The sequence below is a fragment of the Microtus pennsylvanicus genome, chromosome 15, assembly GCF_037038515.1.
Source record: "Microtus pennsylvanicus isolate mMicPen1 chromosome 15, mMicPen1.hap1, whole genome shotgun sequence".
NCBI classification, from domain to species: domain Eukaryota; kingdom Metazoa; phylum Chordata; class Mammalia; order Rodentia; family Cricetidae; genus Microtus; species Microtus pennsylvanicus.
Window position 1 is genome coordinate 25,758,453 of NC_134593.1, and position 23,523 is coordinate 25,781,975.

At 47.0% G+C, this 23,523-nt stretch overlaps 2 protein-coding genes across 3 annotated transcripts in view; both read right to left on the minus strand.

Moving 5' to 3' along the window:
• Positions 1-7,044, minus strand: part of Adam2 (ADAM metallopeptidase domain 2) — a 44,989-nt gene extending 37,945 nt beyond the window's left edge. Inside the window, exons 1-4 of the mRNA XM_075949558.1 lie at positions 6,972-7,044; positions 6,415-6,491; positions 2,020-2,075; positions 220-298 (exon numbers count right to left, since the gene is read on the minus strand). Coding sequence (XP_075805673.1) covers positions 220-298; positions 2,020-2,075; positions 6,415-6,491; positions 6,972-7,044 — 285 coding nt within the window. The remainder of the gene's footprint in view (positions 1-219; positions 299-2,019; positions 2,076-6,414; positions 6,492-6,971) is intronic.
• A 4,348-nt stretch (positions 7,045-11,392) lies between these two features.
• Positions 11,393-23,523, minus strand: part of Ephx2 (epoxide hydrolase 2) — a 38,227-nt gene continuing 26,096 nt past the window's right edge. The window contains exons 13-19 of one of the 2 annotated variants that reach the window (XM_075950096.1): positions 18,661-18,735; positions 17,368-17,401; positions 16,045-16,147; positions 15,295-15,364; positions 12,385-12,465; positions 11,958-12,016; positions 11,393-11,786 (exon numbers count right to left, since the gene is read on the minus strand). In XM_075950096.1, the coding sequence (XP_075806211.1) occupies positions 11,708-11,786; positions 11,958-12,016; positions 12,385-12,465; positions 15,295-15,364; positions 16,045-16,147; positions 17,368-17,401; positions 18,661-18,735 (501 nt within the window). In that variant the 3' untranslated portion in view covers positions 11,393-11,707. Of the gene's footprint in view, positions 11,787-11,957; positions 12,017-12,384; positions 12,466-15,294; positions 15,394-16,044; positions 16,148-17,367; positions 17,402-18,660; positions 18,736-23,523 lie in introns of those variants that run through there. The other variant, XM_075950097.1, reaches the window with a different exon arrangement.

A 23,523-nucleotide genomic window follows, 5' to 3' on the forward strand; every position in this document is an offset into this window, starting at 1 on the left:
CATATGCGCGCGCGCGCACACACACACACACACACATGCACACACAAGCTCACGCCATCTGGAAACCAGTAGTTTGGAAACACGGCAGTCTGCTTTGGCTTAGTAATCACCTGCTAATAAGATAAGTACATCTCAGCAGCAGGAAATTCTTAAATTTATGTCAAAACTATAGAGGACATCTCGACTACACCCCCAAGGCAGAGCGAGATGGAGGCATACCTGAAAATGCTGGTCAAGAGGCCTCATGATTCCCGCGTTGTCATAACGGTAGACTTTAAAGTTGGGAGGCAAGAATGCTCTGCAAAGGTAATGATTAAATATATTTAATAGAAAATAGTTTCCTACATGTTTAACTTCTAAAAGATCGTTTTCATATACATTATCCTAGGTAAGTTTGCAGAAGATTTCTTCAGTGTCCAAATCTTTTACCTCTAGGCTAAGTTTCCCACAAATTGCCAGAACTATTGTTTGTAAGTCACTCGGACAATAGGGTCCTCCTTTTAGAAACCAAAGAGACAAAGATTCCTGCTATGCCCAGACCATGGACATAAGGAGGCTGCCTGTTCCCGGCCACTTTCGACATGAATACACAACAGGCAGGCAGATGAAGATTGAATTCCAGTCAGCCACAGCACTGCCAGGACACTGGAATGCAGGTCAAGGGTAAATGCTGAGCCCAACTGAAAGATCCAGAAGGAATCAGGCAGAAGCATTCACTAAATCATTCCCAAAGCCTCCATGTCCCACAGAGAGGTGAGAGAGGATTGTGGGAAATAAGCCACTTCCAAAGTGAGGTCTCCATGTCCCACAGAGAGGTAGGAAGGGGTCACAGGAAGGGACAGCCACAAAACAGAATTTTAAACAGTGCCTACACACATGTGGAAAGGTAGGTCCAAAGCTTGGATCTTCTGCAGGGAAGAAACAACAGTTGAATAAACAATGTAGTGTAAGGAGAAAATTCTCATGTTGAGAAGTAAAAAAAAAAAGGTTGGTGGGGAGGCAGGAGAGATGGCTCTGTTATTATGAGCATAGTCCATTCTTAGCACCCGCATGGTGGCCCATGTACCTCTGTGACTCCCATTTTGGGTGTTCTGATGCCCTCATCTGGTCTCTGAAGGGACCGTGTACACAGAGTGTACTTACCACACAGACAAAACACAGGCATGAAATAAAAATCTTATTGGGAACGTTTAAAATAAAAATTAAAACATAAAGGACATAAGAGAAGCCATGGAAGACACTTTCAGAGCACTAAGTCATGTGTTTGTGCAGAAGTTTAAGTTAGATGCTCGTTGGATCTTGAAACTGGACCAAAAGAAGCAACAATATGAAAGTTAAAGTCAAGAAGTGCAGTGGGAAAATTGGAAGGGTATGGATAAACACATGTGATCGACCAGGGAGTGCAGAACGGCTTCAGTGAACCAGTGGTGAGTTGGTTACTCAGATTAATGTCAAACCAAAGGCCCCATGTATGCCCAAAAGCATCCAGGAGAGGTGGGTGGGGTGAGAACAAAGGCCTGAAGTTGTCCTGTGGAGTAATAGCTCCGTACACAGCACAAGCGTCCTACAATGGTAAGCCTGGACAAACTGCCTTCTGTTTGGCATAAGCTGGTGGTCACGTTGGAATGAACTAGCTGAAAAGGTAGCTGGAGAGGGGCTGGAGGGGCTGGAAGCAGACCAATGATGCTGGCTGCTGATGGCTTCAGGCCCCAGAAGCATGAGGTCCAGGAATTTGTTACAGAGACTTCACAGCCTTCCCAACACAAAGCTGGAGAAAACTGAAACGCGAACCTATAAGCCCAACACTTGGGAGTCTGAGGGAGGAGTATGAATTCTAGACAACCTTGGCTACATGAAAAGATTCTGTCTCAGAAGAAAAAAAACAAAATAAAACAAACAAACAAAGAGAAAAACTGAACAGCCCATAATAGAAAATATTCAAACATTGCATTTTAGGTAATTGCCAACAATAGTGATAAGTGGGATAAAGGCAGTTGATAAAATATGACAGTCACCTACTTTTGCCTTAGGTTCAGAGTGTATGGTTTCCCTTCAATTGTGAGATTGTAGGCTACCTGGAAGGAGAATATATTTAAAAAACAAGGAAGATAAGGAAGTTAGAAAGAAAAACTTTTTACATGGATGCTACATTCCAAAATCATATCAATACAACAAAAACAGAAAAGGTACAATTTAGCATTGACTTATTCCAAATATATGAAATGTGATGTTAAAAATGCTAGCTTCCAATACAAAAACAGCAGACAGAAAAACAAAGAGGTTGTAATTTATTATCCATTACCTTATCCAATCAGACAGATCTTCTAAAGAATGGATCACTTTTTATCCAATAACTATGTTAGCTTGCTCAAGATTGAAACCACCATAAAACTAATGATTCATATCTGAGCAGTGTATAGCAAAATCATTTAATTCCATATATAGGAGAGCAAAATGTCAATGCACAGCACAGTATTTGTAACGTTTTATAAAACTGGCTCGTGGTCTGGACATGGAGTTCACCAACCTTTATCCTAATATGCAGGTTTAGAGAGGCTGCCCGTGGCCATCAGTTCCCGCTCTGAATGATGGCAGAGACTCCGTGTCCCCAAATGCATAATTAATAGCATCCCTTGCAGTATATTAAGGTCTTCGATCCTTCCCTTCTCATTTTCTTGTCTGTTATGTATTTGTGAGATTTACTTGCGCTCAGATTTTTATGCAGTGTAAGTTCCATTCTTTTATAAAATTCTGCTTTGGTTCTTCCTTTGCCAAGATGAAAACACGCTGCATTTTTGTACTTTGATTACACTTACACATTTTTTTTTTACTGCTAGGTTTTGTCTGACTTAACAGATTTTATTTTGTTTATCATTCTCTCATCTTTAAATAATGATATTATCTCCAATTTTTTTGCCCAGCCATCGTTTCTATTGGTTTCTTTCCTTTTTGCATGGATTGGTAAACACCTTCAGGACAATGGTAAAGAGAGAACTAACCATGGGCAGCTTTACTTCCTTCTAGATCTCTTCTAGAACTTCCAATCGCTTAACTTTCTGCTGGTTTTAGAGGGCATTTTGAATTCTCTGTAAGCCACATTGGGGTCGTTTGACTGTGACTGGCCCCCATAAACTCATAGGGAGTGACACTGTTAGGAGGTGTGGCCTTGTTGGAGGAAGAGTATCACTGTGGGGTGGGCTTTGAGCTCTTCTGTGTGTAGAATACCGCCCCATGTTTCAGTTGCGTTCCTGTTGCCTACAAGATGTAGGACTCTCAGCTACTGCTCCAGTACCACATTTGCCTGCCAGCACGCTCTCCATCATGATGATAATGGACTAAACCTCTGAGACTGTAAGTGAGCCACCCCAATTAAATGTTTTCCTCTATGAGAGCTGAAGTGGATCCCACTGAAATCAGGAACAAGAGAGGTTGTCCACTCTCTCCATATCTATTCAAGTTCTTGCTAGAACAATAAGACAACAAGAGGAGATCAAGGGGGATACAAATCAGAAAAGAAGTCAAATTCTCACTGTTTGCAGATGATATGATAGTTTACATAAGTGACTCCAAAAACTCTACCAGGGAACTCCTAAGATTCATAAACACCTTCAGTAATGTAGCAGGATACAAGATTAACTAAAAAAAAAAAGCCTTCCTTTATGGAGAGGATAAATGGAATGAGAAAGAAATGAAAGAAACATCACCCTTCACAATAGCCACAAATAACATAAAATATCTTGGGGTAACTCTAACCAAACAAGTGAAAGACCTGCATGACAAGAACTTTAAATCTTTGAAGACACCAAAATATTAAAGGAACTCAAGAAAATTGACATCAAAAAACAAATAATCCAATGAAAAAATTAGATACAGACCTAAACAGAGAACTCTCAACAGACGAATCTCAAACGGCTGGAAGACACTTAAGGAAATGCTCCACATCCTTAGTCATCAGAGAAATGCAAATCAAAACAACTCTGAGATTCCATCTTACACCTGTAAGAATGGCTAAGATCAAAAACATCGATGACAACTTATGCTGGAGAGGTTGTGGGGTTAAGGTGAACACTTCTGCATTGCTGGTGGGAATGCAAGCTGGTACAACCCCTTTGGATGTCACTGTGGCAATTTCTCAGAAAATTAGGAAACTACCCACCTCAAGACCCAGTAATACCACTTTTGGGTATATATACAAAGGATGCTCAATCATGCCACAAGGATATGTGCTCAGCTATGTTCATAGCAGCATTGTTTGTCATAGCCAAAACCTGGAAACAACCTAAATGCCCCTCGACCGAAGAATGGATAAGGAAAATGGGGAGGTTCTGATCCCTCAGAGCTGGACTTGTGGATGGTTGAGCCCTGTGATGGGGTTGTTGGGACCAAACTCCAGAGCAGCGCATGCTCTTAAACACCGAGCCTTCTTTCCAGCCCCTGAAGCCCATTGTTTTAACAATGTTCTCTACTCTTAACTTGAACTCTTTCTGTCTGTTTGTTTGCTTATTTATTTATTGAGAAAAGTTCTCCCACTGTAGTCTGAGCTGGCCTGGTACTGACTATGTAGGCCAGGCCTCAGCCTCATAGGTCCTGGGAGTACAGACGTGAGCCACCATGCTGGCTTAGGCGGGAGTCATGCACACATTCCATTTCTGTAGGAAATGACTATGCAAACCAAATTTACCAAAAAATAGAGACTGGAGTTTCTGTTTCATTACTTTCTCTCCCTTTAGCAGATCTACTCGTTTATTTATTGTTTCATTGCATATTCTTTTTACTTTTATTTTTTATATTTATTTATTTATTTATTAAAGATTTCTGCCTCCTCCCCGCCACCGCCTCCCATCCCCTCCCCTCCCCCATCAAGTCCCCCTCCCTCATCAGCTCGAAGAGCAATCAGGGTTCCCTGACCTGTGGGAAGTCCAAGGACTGCCCACCTCCATCCAGGTCTAGTAAGGTGAGCATTCAAACTGCCTAGGCTCCCCCAAAGCCAGTATGTGCAGTAGGATCAAAAATCCACTGCCATTGTTCTTGAGTTCTCAGTAGTCCTCATTGTCCGCTATGTTCATTCAAGAAGCATACAGAACACCAGACAGGATGCATATTCTTTTTAAAAAGTGATTTAGATTAATTAACTAACCGATACACCTGTGAGTGTGTACACACAGAGGCCAGGAGAGGGCACCAGGACGCCTACCTTGGGTGCTGGGTCTCTGCAATCTGGTCTCCAGACTGAACAAAAGCTCCTAACCAATGAGCCATCTCCCCAACCCTATTGTTATTCTGACTTCCCTTAAGACTTCATCTTCCGTTGGTATCCAAATGTGTCAAAGAGTTATTCCCCACACCCCTCTGTGAGTTTGTAAACCCGATCCAAGGATTCCGTTAAAGAAAAAAACCTTTTCTCAATTAATAAAAACCTGCCCCTTACTCGTGTCTCAGGACTCCCCCTTCCCACCAGCCATTTGCAAACTGTGACGTCATTCACACTTGCCTTCCGTGCTTTCTTCCTCTGTGAGCTCCACCCACTCACACTCAATTGTCTTCCTCTTAGGATTTCTACTCTCTGCTAAGTACTAACGTGTCCCCTGAGTCAGCAACTACAGCAGCTTCAGCGTTTCAAATGCTCTAGCAGGTCCCTTGCAGGGTCACGGGCAAGAAGGCATTAACCAAAGAGAGGATTTGAGTCCTGAATTGTATGGTTAAGACAACTGCTTTTTAAATTTTCTCCTCTGCCTATTGCAAATCCGTGCCGGGTGGGTCCTTCTGGAAGCCATTCCCCCTTCCAGTAGAACCCTTGTTTGTTTTCCAGTTAAAAACAAAACAAACACTTTGAAAATGCCCCTTTTAACTTATTAAAGTTTCATAAACACACAAACACGTTCCTTTTTAAAAAATGTATGAAAATCCACAAGCTTCACTCTTCAGAATCACAAATGGAGAAATGCTAAGAAACAACTTAGTGTTCATGTGCCCCAGTCACAAAGGTTTGTTACTTTAAGAAACACAGTTTACGAACGATTCTAGAACTTACTTAAAAACAAGTAGAAGAAGCAAAGGACAAAGGACAGTAATCCTAAGAAGAAGCAAAAACAGTTTGAAAAGAATAATCTTAACGAGGAATGTATTTGCAAAGTGGAAAAAAATAGTTCTAAACATACCATGGCAGGACAGCCATCACCCCTCACCAAAACAATCCTTCAAACATACGCGGGTAGGATGGGAAGAGATCCTTTGGTGGACCATGTGAATTCAAAACCACGGAAGGCCCCGGGACTGAGACACCCAGGGTCATCAGCAGTGTTTCCTCTAAGTATTGTTAAAAATCTGGGGAGTGCACATGGTTGGAAAAATATCAAGGTAAGCATATATTTGGGTAACTTCTAAGCCGTAAGCAAAATTGGTAAAATTAATTACGTGTGATTCGTAGCCTCCGCTCAGGGTGGACCGGATTTTCTCTGGCACCGTGATTTGCACGTGTAATCTCTCGCGAGCTGCAAGGTGCAAAAGGCGTTTCTCAGAGCCACACTCCACGCACACCGAAAACCCTGTCTCCTGGGAAGTGTCACCTCTCAGCATGGCTATCTATTCAAACATCCACATTGCTCCTTCCTTTCCAGAACTGGAAATTTTTCAAGAGAAATATGTATGTTGCTTTGGGAGTCTTGACCAGTGGGAAGGATTTGTAAATTCTGAGACAAACTCACGTCCTCCTCCCCTTCGAACTCATGTAGCATCATCTAAAGGATCTAAAGCTGGAGGATAGGAGAAGCCAAGTCTGCGCACCCCCGTTTCTCAGTTCTCAGGGTCCTCGGGTCTGTGGGGAAGACCCGTCCCTCCTGTTCCCATTTCAGCTGTTGAGCTGATGGCCTGGGCTTGTGCAGGTGCGAGCGATCCCGGGGCACCCTGGGCAACCATGAGAGAAAGGCAAGCAGAGCTGGCATCCAAAAGCCCCAGGATGGGTTGTTACTCACCGTCTTTTGTTTGCTGCTCGCTAAGCCCGCCAAGCCCACTCAGCCCACTCAGCAGAAGCAAGATGCGCCACATGGCCTGGCGTCCTGGACCCCTGCCCCCAAGGAATGGCAGTTGGCCCACGATGGGGCAGTTGGAAGCGCGAGGTGAGGGCTGTGGGCGGCACAGCTTTGTGCTGGCGGGTTTGTGTGCTGCTCTCTGAGTTTTGAAGGACTTGCTGGGTTTGAGTTCCATAGGACGCCATAGGAGAAAAAGGGGTGGAGATGGGGGAGGGGAGATGAATGACCCAGGGAGGCAAAAACTACACTACCGGGAGACAGAATCTACGGAACAGCTGAGGAGCCAGCACTTGGGAGACAGAGGCAGGCGGATCTCTGTGAGTTGGAGGCCAGCCTGTTCTACAAGAGCTAGTTCCAGGACAGGAACCAAAAGCTACGGAAAAACCCTGTCTCGAAAATCAAAATAATAATAATAATAATATTTTAGGATGTCTAACAGTGCTTTACATATATAAGGATAGTATCAATCATAGGTGGACAGTCTGACTAATATCCAACGGGACAAACCAGTGTAATGTTATACCACCCAGATCAACAGCTAAGAGAGAACCACCCACAGCTCCAGTTTGTTCCCTGACAATTCTCACAGTCACAGACCAGTTTTGTCTGCCTTGAACTTTCCCCAGAGGTAGCGTAACACTTCTATTCTTCACATCTCGGTCCCTGGGACGGGGTAATTCTAAGTTCCACGCACAGCAGCGATTTCGGTGCCTCGTGCACATTGGATACATCACCAAGGAAGATATTTGTCATCTTCCTTGTGTGTGATTTTGGTTTAATACTTCGGTGTTCCTACTGAGCTTATTCCCAGGGGAAAGTTGCCAGGTCGAAGAGTATGTCTTGTAAAGACTTCTGAAGAATCCTTCAAGATTGTGTTACTAATTTACATCCTACCAGAAGTGTATGGAGATTCTAGAGTCTCTGCCTTCACTGTTCTGTCAGCTTTGTCAACTTGACACAGCCTAGAGTTCCCTGAAGAGGGAGTCTCAGGTGAGGGACTGCCGAGAACAGATTGGCCTGTGGGTGTGTTTATGGGGGACTTCCTTGATTGTTCATTGACATGGGAGGGCCCAGCCCTCTGTGGGCGGTATCACTCCCTGGGTTGGTGGTTCTGGGCTCTATAGGAAAGTTGGCTAAACATGGCCTTGGGAATAAACCAGCAAGCTGCCTTCCTCCATGGTTTTTTTTTTTTTGTTGTTGTTGTTTTGTTTTTTTTAACTTTATTGATTTTTTATTGAGCTCTACATTTTTATCTGCTCCCCTCCCTGCTTCTCCCCTCCCCTACAACCCTTCCCCAAGGTCCCCATGCTCCCAATTTACTCAGGAGATCTTGTCTTTTTCTACTTCCCATGTAGATTAGATCTATGTAAGTCTTTCCTAGTGTCCTCATTGTTGTCTAAGTTCTCTGATATTGTGATTTGTAGGGCTGGTTTTCTTTGCTTTATTTTTAAAAATCACATATGAGTGAGTACATGTGATATTTGTCTGGGTTACCTCACTCAATATGATGCTTTCTAGATGTCATTTTTTTCTGCTATGTAGTACTCCATTGTGTAAATGTACCACATTTTCCTTATCCATTCTTTGGTTGAGGGGCATTTAGGTTGTTTTCAGGTTCTGGTTATGACAAACAAAGGTGCTATGAACATAGCTGAGCACATGTCCTTGTGGCATGATTGAGCATCCTTTGGATATATACCCAAAAGTGGTATTACTGGGTCTTGAGGAAGGTTAAATCACCACACTGACATCCAAAAGGGTTGTACCAGCTTGCATTTCCACCAGCAATGCAGGAGTGTTCCCTTTACCCTACAACCTCTCCAGCATAAGTTGTCATCAGTGTTTTTGATCCTGGCCATTGTTACAGGTGTAAGATGGAATCTCAGAGTTGTTTTGATTTGCATTTCTCTGATGGCTAAGGATGTTTAGCATTTCCTTAAGTGTCTTTCAGCCATTTGCGATTCCTCTGTTAAGAGTTCTCTTTTTAAGCTTGTGCCCCGTTTTTAAAATTGGATTTTTTTCTTTTGATGATCAGTTTTTGAGTTCTTCGTATATGTTGGAGATCAGCCCTCTGCCCGATGTGGGGAATCTCATTTCTTAAAAATATCCATGCAGTCTCTTTCCACTTGTGCTGTGTGAGTCAGTTTACTTCTGAAAAAGTTGTTCAAGCATCCCCCTCTCCCATAATATCCTTTTAAAGGCTGTGGCCTCTAGATAAATGATCATATGGACACGATGTTATTTTTTTACATAACCTAGTGACCTTTGCCCATCCAGCATCACCTATGACCTTCAACCTTGCAAACCTTTTGGTTGTTGTTGCTGCGGTGCTGTGGGCCCAGTTCACCGGGCTCTGGGAAGTACGAGGCATTTTGTTGGTGTATGGGGTTGCTGACAATTTGAACTCGAGCCAATGGATTGCCCGCTGATGCTCCTATTGGTGGACCTTCTCAGAGTCTTCTTCCTTACAAATGAGCTTGCATTTAGCTAGCTAGGAAAATACTGTTTTCTGGCTTATTTAGGCATTCCATCAGATCGCAGATTTGTCTGGCAAACAAGTCCTTCAGTCATAAGGTCCAAAAGGGTGGAGGTGACCCTGGTGTTGCTAGGATCTAAAGCCCTCCAAGGTCTTGTCTTAGTATAAACAAGAGTACTTGCAACTACACGACAGTAACTGTTCCTCCATGCAGCTCCCAGTCTAGAGTTATGCATGTATATGTATCATATACTACGTTGTATACTTATACACAGAGCTATATAGATACTGACCACCACCACCATCTGATGCTAGCTACTACTGAAGTTCTCTTTAAAACTGAGGGAACTGAGACACAGGAACCAGTTCTCAAGACCACAGCAAGGAAGAAGCAGATCAGATGTCTATGCCAGCCGGTCTGGATTCAGATTTAGGAAACAGAATCTCAATACAAAGAACTCAGCTACTAGAACTAAAGGTTGAAGTCCCCAGCTGGTCAAGTGATCAAGTCCCTCTGGATAGTTAACAGAATGAGGAACTGCACCTGGAGAGAGAGAGAGAGAGAGAGAGAGAGAGAGAGAGAGAGAGAGAGAGAGAGAGAGAGAGAGAGAGAGAGAGAGCGCATGTACCCAGGTGGGACAGGCAGCAAGGGAGACGACACGCCACTGAAACTGGGCCTTGGTCAAGAAGGAGATGGCTGGGAGACTCCATATGAGAGTATGCAGCTCGGGCAGAGGGTCAAGAGACCCTGTCTCGTATGAATGCAAGATTCAAGGATAGAAAAGCTAGAGGGCAGCTATTAGTAGGAATCATGGGGTGATGGGGCCAGGCTAGGTGGGTCTCAGAGCATGGACTTTATCCTGAGGGAAGCTCTGAGGATCCGACGGGTGGTGTGGACGGACGGTTAGGAGGTCGCTGCTATGAGACTCTGGTCCCAAAGCAGGGCAGAGGGCAGACAACTGCAAAGGACAAGATCAGTGAGACCTGGAGTTTCCCTAGATGTGACAAGGAGGGGTCTGTGTCGGGTGGGGGACACAAAACTGGCTCAGCTCAAGCCTGGCAGAGCTTCAAATACAGTCTGCCTCAGTGAGCTCCTGAGTCTACACTGCACAGAAACAAAGGTTATGGACCACCCACGGCGTCCTTCAGGAAGGCTCCCTGGATGGAGCTGGTCGAGGTTACTCTGCACCTTGGAGGCCCATGCAAGGCTTTTGCTTATTGGAAAGCAGTATCCTGCAGTGAGATTTCAGCTGATAGGGCAGAAGGCTGACCCAGCAGAACGAATGCCTACCACCTTTTGCATATTGACTGATTCTTATTGACAGTGGATCTCTTGTGAAGCCACAAGCACTCTCCTTTGGTGCGATTCAGCAGAGTATGGATAAGTGGGCATGACTCTTTCCCATGTACTGGTATATTGGTTCACCACCCTCCTCCACTCAGTGGGACCTCCAAGTGGGAAATTTAGTCACACAGTCAATAACCTTGGTCCCCCACAGTCTAATCTCGGCTTTGTTCCCCGAGATACGTTAGAGGCCACCTCCCTGCAGCCATCTTCCATTTGACAGGACATGCAGTCAGGAAAGGAGTCTTTCATATAGGTCACAGTTGGGACCTTCAAAGATAAAGGGGCATCCAGGCTCAGAGAACTGCCTTTGTTTTGCGTATGTATATAAACTGGAAACTTTGCAGAAAGAGAACAGCAGGAGAAGAATAAAGAAACTGATGCAGAGAAGTACATTGTGGAGACTTCATTTCACCTTCAGATTTAAGTCCTGCGCTTGCTGTGAGTCTTCTTCTCGATCCTGAAGGGACACCGAGGCTAGCACTCAGAGGTCCCCAGTACCCTCTCTAAGCAGTTGCCCTGATTCTCAAGAACACAGAGAACCAGAAGACCAAGGTCTTAGCTTTATTGACGGTCCCAAATAGGCTGCTTCAAAAGGAGCAAGGTTGGATTTGACTGCAAAGCTACCAATGTGGGGTGGGGGCCCCCGCCTTCCTGGCAGGGTGTGATCTTTTCCTCGATGGTGCTCTCATCCTCAGAGAATTAGCCACACACACTTTCTCCTGGATCTAAGATGGCATCGCATCTGATCACTTTTATTTAAAGAAAATCACTGGCTGGCAAAAGAACGACGCTCCTGATTCTGAACAAGGCCATGTCCAGAAACCAAAATGTGTCCCTAGCAGAGGATGCTCCTGGCTAAATCTTGGAGGTCACTGGCGGATTCTTGACTTCAGTCTCCAGCCACTTGATGAGAATCTCGTTCACCTCAGCAGGTCTAGAAGGGAAACAAAGGCACGTCGACCTGTCTGAACCCACTGCCTACACCAAGGTAGCGTGAGTGAAATGACCTGGCAGACCTGAGCTGGGCAGAATTAAGCCTGCCGAGCTCATTGGTCAGGTGACCAGGGAATCATGCTCTCCTCACCCAAGGACCCAGTCTCCTTACTTCTCTATCTGTGTCCAGTGACCACAGTCCTCGATGTGTCCCCTTTTCAGGTTAGGGATCTGAAAGAGAGACCCCCCCCATGCAGCACGATCAGCGGCAGAATGCTAACTGGGCCAGTTTGGAGTCAGTGTGACGCACAGCAGACGCCATCCTGGAGGGGACCCCTTCCTCTAGGATGTCCGTAGACCATTCCTGGAGGACCCTTGTGTCATTTAGGACAGGACTGAGGAATGGCAGCTTATCAGCGTAGGGAAAGGGAGTGTCATGGGAGGGGATGGGGATGTCAGAGTGAAGCTGGGTCAGGGCAGAGCTTTAGCTGGTCCCCATCCAGCCTTTCAGGGATGTCCTCCTCTTCTGCCTCCCTCCTGGGCACCTGTGCTCTCTTCCGTGGCCACTGATGCCCACTATTGGGGGGCCATTCTCTCACCCAGTTTTCCATGTTCTTGGACATCTGAGGACGGAGTACAATGTCCTTCTCAGCCGTGACCATCAGGGCTGGGACCAGGATCTGGGGAAAACAGGTAATAAGGGAAGCAGGCACTCAGCCATCCCAGTGCCTAGGGATGCCTTGGGCATCTGCCACTAACAGCCCTCACCTCCACCCCATGAGAAGACCTTTGTCCTGCCCTGGCTCTGCTTCCACCAAACTTTAATTAGAAGAGTCATCAAAATTTGGATCTAGTAATGCAGTGTGTGTGTGTGTGTGTGTGTGTGTGTGTGTGTGTGTGTGTGTGAGAGAGAGAGAGAGAGAGAGAGAGAGAGAGAGAGAGAGAGAGAGAGAGAGAGAGAGGTGGGTGGGTAACTGACCTTGTATCTCAGCTCAAAGAACCAATTTAATGGCACCAGGAAGAAGCTAGGGATCCTCTAATGGAGGACAAGACTCCTTTGGATTTTAAAAAGATATGTCAAGAGCTAAAGAGATGGACCAGTGGTTAAGAGCGCTTGCAGCTCTTCCAGAGGATCCATGCTCTAGTCTAAGGACCTGATTTTGGTTCCCAGTGCCCACATGGCAGCTGGCAACTCTTTGTAACTGCATTTCCAGCTGATCGGTCACCCTCTGCTTGCACTCGAGGGCACTGTGTACATTCACTGCACACAGAGACATGCAGGAAAAACACACAGACACATAAAGGGAAATCCCACCCCACCCCCCTCTTTAAGGAGAAGTCAAGATCCAAGAGTATGAGGGGACAGCCATGACAGTTATCTGTGTGCTACGAGAAGGACAGAAATGAGCCCCTCCAATGTACTGACAGACACAGTGAACCGCGGGGACGCTGCAAGCGGGAGAAAGCCTCACAGTTTCTCTTCTCACTCTTCCGTGCTCATCATTTTCTCTTCCTGTCTTTTTCCTTTCAGAGCTCAGTGTAGACCCAGAGGCTCACACACACACACTAGCAAGGGCTCTGCGTGGTTCTGTGGCCTCCCCACTCTTAACTTCAGTCTGAGTCAGGGTCTTGCTGAGTAGGGATCTCCCGCCCCAGTCTCTGACGCAGCCGGGATTACACGCATGCGCCATTCCTCTGGCGTTTCCTTTTACGTCACTTCTCAGCAGTTTTAGCCTGGCCTAGCCAAGGACTCTGCAGAACGCCAGGCTTCTCAACACGCCTCCGGGTCCTGTGATGTGCAAAGGTGAGGCTGAAATGAATTGCACCTTAAAATCCAGCCTTAGCACGACCTGGTCAAGCCCACAGCATTCTCCTAATTTCCCGCCACACCTTGACCACTATGGTCTATGGAACTGCAGCTGCAGAAAAGACAAGGGAGCATCAGCCTGATGGAGTGACCTTCCATGGTCACTCAGGGGTTAGATCAAGCCCACCTGTAAACGCTACATTGTACGTAGTGAAGGAAGGAGGTCACTGGGCTCTTGAGGGAGCTGATGAAGGCCTGGTTCCTGAACTGTTGTTGTGATGGTTAAAAAAAAATGCAAGTTTTGATTTTTAACATTTAGGATGCAAAATTATTCTCTTTATGGGCCCAGAGGCTGAAAACCACCACCTGAGAGACAAATGAGGAGACTGAAACTCAAGAGACAAAGCCAAAAGGTGACACAGTCAGAGGCAAAAGTCACATGTGTGTAAGAACTCGGCGTGTCTCTGTGGTTTGGTGTCATTGTCCTTATCACTACCACAAAGGACCCTGGCCAATCTGTGACCCTGACCTGGGTTACTGCTAGGAGACTTACACATCCCATATAATGTTGTCATTACCTGACCAGGACCCTGCTCATCCTCAGCACCAGAACTCACCATTCCAGGGGTCTCACCAGCAAGAAGCTCTAACAGGAAGCCCTGAGTAGAGTCCACCCCAATCTCAGAGGAAAGGAAGAAGCCAAGGTCCCTGTGCAGGACCCAGGTCCTGCCAGGTGGGAGCAACAGGAAGCCTTAAAGGCAGCTCTGTGAGGCCAACGTGTGTGTGTGTGTGTGTGTGTGTGTGTGTGTGTGTGTCTTGTGCATATGTGTGTGTGTGGTGTCTCTGTGTGAGATGTGTGTATACACATGTGTGTATGTCTGGTGTCTGTGCATGCATGCATGTGTCTGGTGCATATGTGTGTGTGAATTTGGTGTCTATGTGCAAGATGTGCATTTTTGATGTATATAAGTGCATGTGAGTATACATGCGCATGTCTGATGTGTATGTGTGTGTATGTATTTGGTTTTGGTATCTTTGCTTGAGGTGTTGGTGTGCATGTAAACCTCATGTGTGTGTGTGTGTGTGTGTGTGTGTGTGTGTGTGGTGTCTCTCTCTCTGTGTGGTGGGGTCTGTGTGTGAAGTGTGTATGTTTGGTGTGTATAAGTGCATGCATACATACATATGTGTGTATGACTTGTGTGTGTGTGCATGCATGTGTATACATATGTGTATCCAGTACATATATGTGTGTATTTGGTGTCAAGGTGTATATTCTGGTGTGTGTATGTGTGCACACATGTGTATATGGCGGGTATGTGTGTGTGCATGCATGTGTGTGTCTGGTGAAAGAGTGTGTGTGTGTGTGTGTGTGTGTGTGTGTATGTGTGAATTTGGTTTCTGTGTGCAAGATGTGCATGTCTGGTATATATGTGTGTGTGTATGTGGTGTCTTTTCTTGAGATTTTGGTGTGTATGTAAGCCTGGTATATGCGTGTCTGGTGTCTGTGGGCAAAGTGTGTATGTTTGGTGTGTGTATGTCTGGTGTGTATGTGTGTGTGTAGGGTCTTCATTCGAGGTGTATCTGTAGTTCTGGTGTGTGTGTCAGGGGTGTGTGTGTGTGTGTGTGTGTGTGTGTGTGTGTGTGTGTATGTGTGTCTCAGGGGTGTCTGTCTGTGTGCATAGGAGGAAGCCGCAGTGCTTACCTTCCGTCCCACTCCCTTACAGCCCCACTTCCAGTTTCTTTCTGTGTTCCGATACCAGTTCAGTTTCTTTCTGTGTTCCGATACCAGTTCAGGGGACCTCTGTGGAGAGGGTCAGACAGTAAGGAAGGTGAGCTTCCAGGAACTGACCACTGTTGGCCTGCAGTGACCCAACTGACCCATGCTATTCAGACACACTATGCCAGGGAGGGTGAGTGCCGCAGGGCATGAGCGGGGGTCCCCAGACACACGATTCCTATCCACACCTGCTGCTCCTCAGCAAGGCCGAATGCAGGAACTCTGTGCCACTACGCTGGTGCCTCTGAGGGGCTTTGGGGACAAACAGAAGCTGACCCTATAGCTTATCCCCATTCCACGCCCAGAAGCCAGTCTCCTGCCCCAGGAAACTCAGTGGGAAGGGACATGGTGGAGCACATTTGGGTTTGCGTGGTTTTGCTTCTCAGAAGACAGAATGCAGAGCTGTCTGTTCCTTGGAGGATCTGTGAACGCAAATCAATAAAAACCTCTGCCTTCTCGGGGGGGGGGGGGCCATAAACACGAGAAAGAACAAGCTAGTTACCCGCCCCTGCCAAAGGAAGCTGCCCAGCATAGGTGGTGAGCCTCCTGGCACTGGGGGCATTCAATCAGAGACAGGTCACTGTGGTGCCCACAGGGGCTGTGGTGAGAGTAACTGCCCCATCCTCCAACAGCTGAGCACCCCATCCCCCTGTCTGGGGTTCCCTTCTTTTTTACCTGAAGCCAGTTTTCTTGAACTGCTGGACATAAAACTCGATTTCCTCCTCAGTAGTAATCTTGCTGAGGCTGGGATTTTCTGGGGTGTTCACAAGGAGTCCCCCTGCAAAAAGACACCCGTGTCCTCTCCCGCTGTGGGCTGAATGGTTCTAAAGCTGGTATTGCCAGCTCAGGCCGCTCCATCTGAACTTGGAGTGAAGGGATTGTATGTCTTTATGTCTGTCCATCTACCCTCTTTTCATTGACTTCCTCTTGGCCAGGAGGAACACCAACCCATGGGGCTGGGATCTTCCTTTCTGTGGGGTTCTCAATATAGAATTTCATATCATCTTAAGAGGCATGCAGTGTCCTGGCAGAGCCCTTAAAGGCTCCTCAGGGACAAACACATCATTTTCATTGTACAGTCCTTGAAGTAAAGGGTGCAATCACCCCAGGCTTCAAGGTCAAACGTCTTAAGAAACCAAGATGGTGCTTCCTGCCCCGCTGGGTCCTAGCCCCATTTGAGCATCCCGCCCCCATCTGCATATCTCACTTCTTTACTGCTCATCTGCCTCCCTGCACCACCCTGAGCTCTCTGTGGGCAGCACCACAGCCCAGGTCTCCTCAGCCGGGTACTCAGAACATGGAATCAACAAACTAGTATGGCACCGAAAAGAAAAGAAGGGAGGCAAGGAGGCAGATATCCTCAGAGGAGAAGACCTCTAGGGTCAGACCCCAGTTCAGCCTATTTGTCATCGAGGGGGCATATGAGAGGTCGTAGGTCAAGCACTCAGAGTGTCGGTGATCGTTGTAAAAGAAGCAGATGAATAATGGCTAGGAGGCCATGCTAGGAGGGAAGCAAGCATGTGTGGGGCTAGTCCTGGATGTTGGGGCATCAGGGATGAATCCAGACCTGATTTCAGTTAAATCCCACCCAGCAGGATGGCCAAGGTGGTTCACCTGAGCGGGGACAAGAGTGACCAGAACAGAACCTCAGGGTGGAAGGGCAGTGGAGATTTATGTGGGTTTAGTGCAACCTGCCTTATGCACACTGGTGACTCTACAGTGGCCACCACTCCATCCTGGGATGGGGTCCTTACAGAAAGGGGTGGATCGCCCCGGATACACTCCCCAAAGCATCTTAGGACTTTGACACTCAGCTCCCTGTAGGGTAGACTAGGGTAGTATCATTAATTGTTTAGGGGACCCCTGTTGGGCAAGTCAAGGCTCAGAACAGTAAGGCAAGCTTAGGGCTTCTTCAGGAGCAGAAGGGACAGACATCCATGAACATTCTGCTGATGGGGCTTGCTACTCCTCCCCTCCCCTCCCAGGGATACCTCTTACCCATTTCGGTGGCTTTATGCACAGCAAGCATACCCTGTGGGAAGAAAAGTTAGGGAGGATGTTGGGAATGAGGCAAAGACAGAAGATGACAGCTCAGACCCCCACGACAGGACCTTCAGTGCACAAGGGCCATGGGGATATGTGCTAAAATATACAGGCATTGGAAACCAAGGAAAGCACAGGGCACTGGATGCTGTACTCTGTGCATATTCTGTAATCAATGCCTGTGATAATGTTTGATTCATTAATGAGGCACTACCACGAGATAACCAGAAATGGTAGCCAATGCTGGAGTAGAATAATTGCTTACATCATTGCTGTCATGAGACCCCCCCCCCCCCTTGCCATGTCGATAGAGAGCAGATTCACATCGGTAGGCTGATGGGGGATTTCGTTATACTTCTCATTGTGGTGGACAATTTACACCTTAGACACTATCTGTAGAACTTCCCCTTTTGATATTGTTGGATCATGGGTAACCAGGAATAACCGAAATCACAGAAAGTGAAATAGCAAATGGGGCTCTCCTATAACACACACGTGAATCCCGAAAAGCAGCAAAGGGGCCTCTCAGGGTCAGAGAAGCCAGCTGAAGCTCCCATCCCCAGCTGCTGCGGACACTTGCAGATCTGAGGAATGGCTTGGGCTTGTCAGCCAGTGTGAACAAGAGATGAGAACTAAGACTTATAGGAAGTGGGGGAATTGGAGCAAGTGGCTTCCTGTCCTGACATAGGGGCAATCTGACAACCTAGGGAGGGCTCCGTAGTGTGCAGAAGCATCCATGAAAAGGTAAAACGAAAAAGTCTATCCATGACAGGCAGATGGAAAATGTATTTGCTTCAGCTCGGGAATAAGAGCAAACTGAAAAGTCCCCCTCCAATTCCGTCATCAGAGGCCTGCCTTCACAGGCATGTGCATTTGATTTCACACTGTCGTGGGAGCAGGGAACTCCTGTGGTGTGAGGCAAACAAAGAAGTGAGCATGGTTTGTACTGGCAGTAGAATGTAGGACAGAAATAACGATGAACCACCCAAGAGAGTGGGTCCAAAGTCCAAACAAGCAGGCTGCTACAGGTTAAATGTCACTAAAGAGAAGGTCATAAACCAAAGCTATAACACACACACACACACACACACACACACACGAATGCGCACACACGCATAAACATAAACACATGTGCGTGCACACAAGCACGAATGCACACACACAAACATACTCACATGCATGCATACACATGCACACATATGCAAACACACACACACATATACATGTGCCCCATCTCCCACCTCTTACCATCTCATCACTTGCTCGGAAGAAGGTTTTGAAAGTCCGACTCATGTTCTTTTCCAGTTCAGCCTCGGCCACTCCCTAAAACAGTCAAGAAAGCAAAGTTAAAGATCACATGAAGAAGCCCTGGAAACTGTAGTGCTCTCCCATGTGACCAAAGGCCACGAGGCCCTGGTCTTCTGTCCCACCCAGCCCTCGTTTTGTTTGAATTATAATCCTTGGAATTTATTTTATTGTGAAATGTATGTTAGAAAAAAAATTAGATAGCATATAAGATGTTAACGGCTGCTTCCAGGGAGGTGGGTTTGAGGATAATGCTGTTTTTATAATGCTGGGATTCCTGAGATCAGCTATGATTTGCAGGAATCAAGGAGGATGACCCAGATTTAAGGTGGCAGATAGGCTCTGAGAGGATACACGGTGAGACGTCTCTGTCCACAGCTTCCCTTCCCGGTTCTCAACTAGACTGTAGTAACTTCAGCCATCTTCTTCAATTGGGTCCTAATCATCACAGCCCTTTGGAATGCTATCAGGGCTGTCTCCCCAAGGACAGGGCAGCAAATTTCCTTTGTTAGGAGCTGGGGCACACGTCCTTGGTGGTAACAAATTGCCAGGTTCTTCTGTCTCGAGAGAGTGTTATTATAGATAATTGCTTATCTATTATAGGCTACAACAGACTCTCTGACACCATGTGGTCTGGATGCCTGGCTGCAGGAATGAAGAATAAGTAGGTAGAAGGGAGCACAGAGGTCCACACCTCCCAATATCTCCTCTACTTACTTTCCCTCTGTATCATCCTTTTAAATATAACAACCATAACTATGAGCTTATTTATGGCAAAACAGAGATGTTCCTGTAATGTGGATGAGGGGTTGGTCGCTGCAGAGACAGTCACATGTCAGAAATAGTACACCTGACGTTTCTTGGGAGTATCCATGTTCACTAACTCATCTTGTGACTGCTGTTTAATTCCATGATGTGGCAAAGGGTTCTTGGGGAGTCTGGCAGGTGGCAAACACCCTGAGAATAAAGTAGCAGGGAGGGTGGTAAAGGAAGTGACAGTTCATCCCGATCATCCAAAAGGCACCAGCTTGTTTCTGCTGAAAGGAGAACTCTGGAGCAGGCCTGGGGATGAGTGGGACTCGGCTGTGCAGATGGAGGAAGGGTATTCCGGCTTGATGAAAAAGCCCAGCACACAGACTTGCTGGACTAGAGAATGGATGCCATGTTGAATGTTATGTCTGGAATGTGAAATGCCTCTCTCACCAGAGGGCTAAAGGGCCAGTTTAACTGATAAACACTTGTCTTGAAAGAATGAGGACGTGAGTGTGATGTCTAAAACCCATACAAAGAAGCACAATGCAGCAACACACATTTGTAAGCCCAGTTATCACAAGGTGGTAGCAGGTGGGTCCCTGGAGCACGCTGCCTAGCCAGTCGGTAAGCAAGTCCTGGGCCAATAAGATGAGAAAGAGGGGCTCTGAATAAAACAGCCAGGCACACTTAGGGTATCTTTCAGAAGAAGTTCTAGAACATCTTGGCATTGCCACAGAATTGGGTGTATGCATGACACTTTCTGGGCAAGAGACTGCAACTTTTGCTAAATCCTCCATAATTCAGTGGAGACTCGATCCAGGCTTTGTTGCTCCAGGTTTGGCATTGGGAACATCCCTTCTAGGGTCAATGCTGAGGATGCAGGTCCCCAGGAGCTCCACACAACCAGACTTCATTTTACCAACATCCCCAGTGCCTGCACCCCAGGCGCTAACGATGGTGCCTGCTCAGTGTAGAGGATGTCACGTGCCATCTGGCATCCACCACGCACCCATGAGTTTCAGTCCAACATGAAGTCTTGATGCAGAACAGGAGCAGAAGGTTGCACTGGGTCACAGAGGCATACATAGCCCAGCACTGGCCAACACTGACCACAGCTGATGATGTCATACAGTTCAGCACTGGCCAACACTGACCACAGCTGATGACGTCATACAGTTCAGCACTGGCCAACACTGACCACAGCTGATGACGTCATACAGTTCCTACAGCTGCCCAGGAATAAATCTAGCACAAAACAGGACCAACACCAAGGGCATGCCTACGGCTAAAGACTCTCCCCACCACGGCTGCCACATGAAAAAGGAGGTGACCTGCCCATCAGACACACAGGGACAGGACAAAAAAACTCGATTTTTGAAAACCCAGCTGGAGTCAACATCCCCTTTGTATTCCTTCCTTATATAGTTTCCGCTCCTACCTGCCCTCCTTTCCATCCACTGAGCCTTTTCTGGACACCTATTGACACCTTGCTTCTTCAGTAGGAAGGAAACGTGAGAATGGAGCAAGGGGGTGGGGCAGCCTGAGACAGGATGAGACAGAGAAAATGAAGGGGCAGAAAAGAGGAAAGAGACCTTCACTCCAGACCCTGGTTTCTAGTTCTCTTTGGCTGAGAGTTAAGAATGTCACCCAAGAAAACAAAAACAACACCACCCTCCAAAACCCACGGTGAAGCTGCCCCTTCTCTCAAAACCAAAAACACCAGTCTCCAAAACCCACGGTGAAGATGCCTCTTCTCTCAGAGACAAAAACAAAAACACCAGTCTCCAAAACCCACGGTGAAGATGCCTCTTCTCTCAAAAACAAAAACATCAATCTCCAAAACCCACAGTGAAAATGCCCCTTCTCTCAGAGACAGCCCAAGGGAGAGTGCCAGGCCAGCTAAAAGACCCTGCCTACCTAGGGCCTCAATGCGGTCTTCAAGCCTAAGCTATCCCACGTCTCTGTCGTTCACAAACATGACTATGCCTTACACAGCCCACCTCACAGTGTCACTGACAGAAGGGCATTCTTAAAGATAAGAGGAAGGAGGAACCAACTCATTTTCACAAAAGCATTTGAAACTTAATTTTTTTTTGAGACAGGGTTTCTCTGTGTAGTCCTGGATGTCTTGGAACTCACTTTGTAGAGCAGGCTGGTCTCGAACTCACAGAGATTTAGCTGTCTCTGCCTCCAGAGTGCTGGGATGAAAGGCATGAGCAATTACACCTGGCTTGAAACTTACTTTTCAAAGTCCGCTTAATATTTGAGCCAGTTGTAAATTACACTTGTGACTATGTATAGACATTCAGCTGTCTCCCTCGGAATGTCTCTTTTTGATAAATCCCAACTCTGTTTCATTCTGACCGGGTGAGAAATTCTAAGGTCCCTAAGTCCTCACTCCTCAGGCTGCAGCTGGCCATACTGGTTTGCATCTCCTGATAATACTGAAAACAAAAATAAAAACTCAGCAATTTTGGTGCCATTCAGTAACTCTAAGAACAACGATAATGTTGATTGATGGTAATAATTACTTTGTGTTGCCCATCCTGTGTGTAAAATAATCACCAGATGCTGCCGATCCCGTGTGTCTTGTCAGCTCTATAAGAAACAGGAAGAAGCCCTTTGCATCCTCACGAACCCCCATGTGGCATGACAGACCAACCCAGGCCTCGGAGAGCTAAGGTCATAGTCAGTACTGGGGCTTGAGCTCTGTGCATTGGGTTCTAAAGGCCTCCCTTTAATGCTAGGCTCATGAGCACAGAAGGGGCAGTCAGGACACTTGCCTTGCCCTTGTGAAATGCAGCCTTTCTCTTTGATGACTTGAATCCAATAACACAGCTGGCGCATGCCCAGGAGCACAAGCCCTTTTATCCCTTCCTCTCTGGCCCTCACCTTTACACCCCTCCCTGTCCTCAGGATGGACTTTCGTGTCAGTGGGCGGAGCTATTTACCCACGCACTCTCTGAGTCTGACCACCTCTTGGCATCTGTTTACTCTCCTAAGCGCCAGGTCAGAGCTCTGTGGAGTCCTCTGCAGGCCCCCCGACACTGAAGTGCGCCCCTGTGCTCATCAACAGCAGCTGCTTCTGGGGTGAGGTCGGCTCTCAATAAATAAGATTCCTGACCGAGGTCGACTCATAGGCAGGGCAGGCTGTCATCCATCACTGCGATCTACAGCCTCTCTTTGCTATTTCTTGCCTGGCATCCATCACCTCGCAGAAGGCATCCATCGATTTTCCATTGTAATTGAATCTTACAAACGAGTGGGCTCGTAATTAACAAGCTAACATGGCTTTCATCAGAAACCTCCAACTGCAAGTTCAGCATGGGGGTGGGGGTGATGATCAATGTCTCCACATCTTCCTTGCATGGGCACAGACCCAGTGGCAGCCCACCTCAAGGGGTACAATGTGCAGAACCAAATGAGTAGACCTCTCCAAGCGTCCAAGGGCTCAGGGTCGTGGTCAGCACGTGGCCTTTTGCCTGTGGCTGTGGGATCCTCCTTTCTGATAGCATTGGTTCAGCTCTACGGTACCCCAGGCATCTACAGATGCTGCAAGAGCAAGGTGAGCCAGGAGCACACACACAGCAACGCGGGATCAAAGGCGCAGAGCTGTTTGTTGGTGGTGGAGGGAAGCAGGGCTTCCTGCGGAGGTCCTGAAGGAGGAGTGGCTTCCGGGGGGTGGGGGACTCCAGACTTGCTAAAACCATGGAAATGGCAAACAAAGTGCCTGCTTGGTTCAGAAGTCTTCCCACAATCCAGTTCAGCTGGTGCTGGGCTGTGTTGCTCATTGGTTAGAGTGCATTGTGAACGGACTCTTGTGATTTCTGCCCAGAGAGTCCCTGTCAAAGGTGGTGTCAGACCCCATCACCAGGATCAGCACAGTCCAGGGCTGTCTTTAAAAGGCATCTTTGTGGGACTTGTGCTGTACCCCCAAAACCCCCACTCTCTTCCAGTATTCTTGAAGTCCTGCTGTGGGGCTCTTTGACTGTTGGTGACATTTCACGAGACTCAGTTGTCAGTGAGCAGAGTACAAGGTCCCCAGCAGGAGCC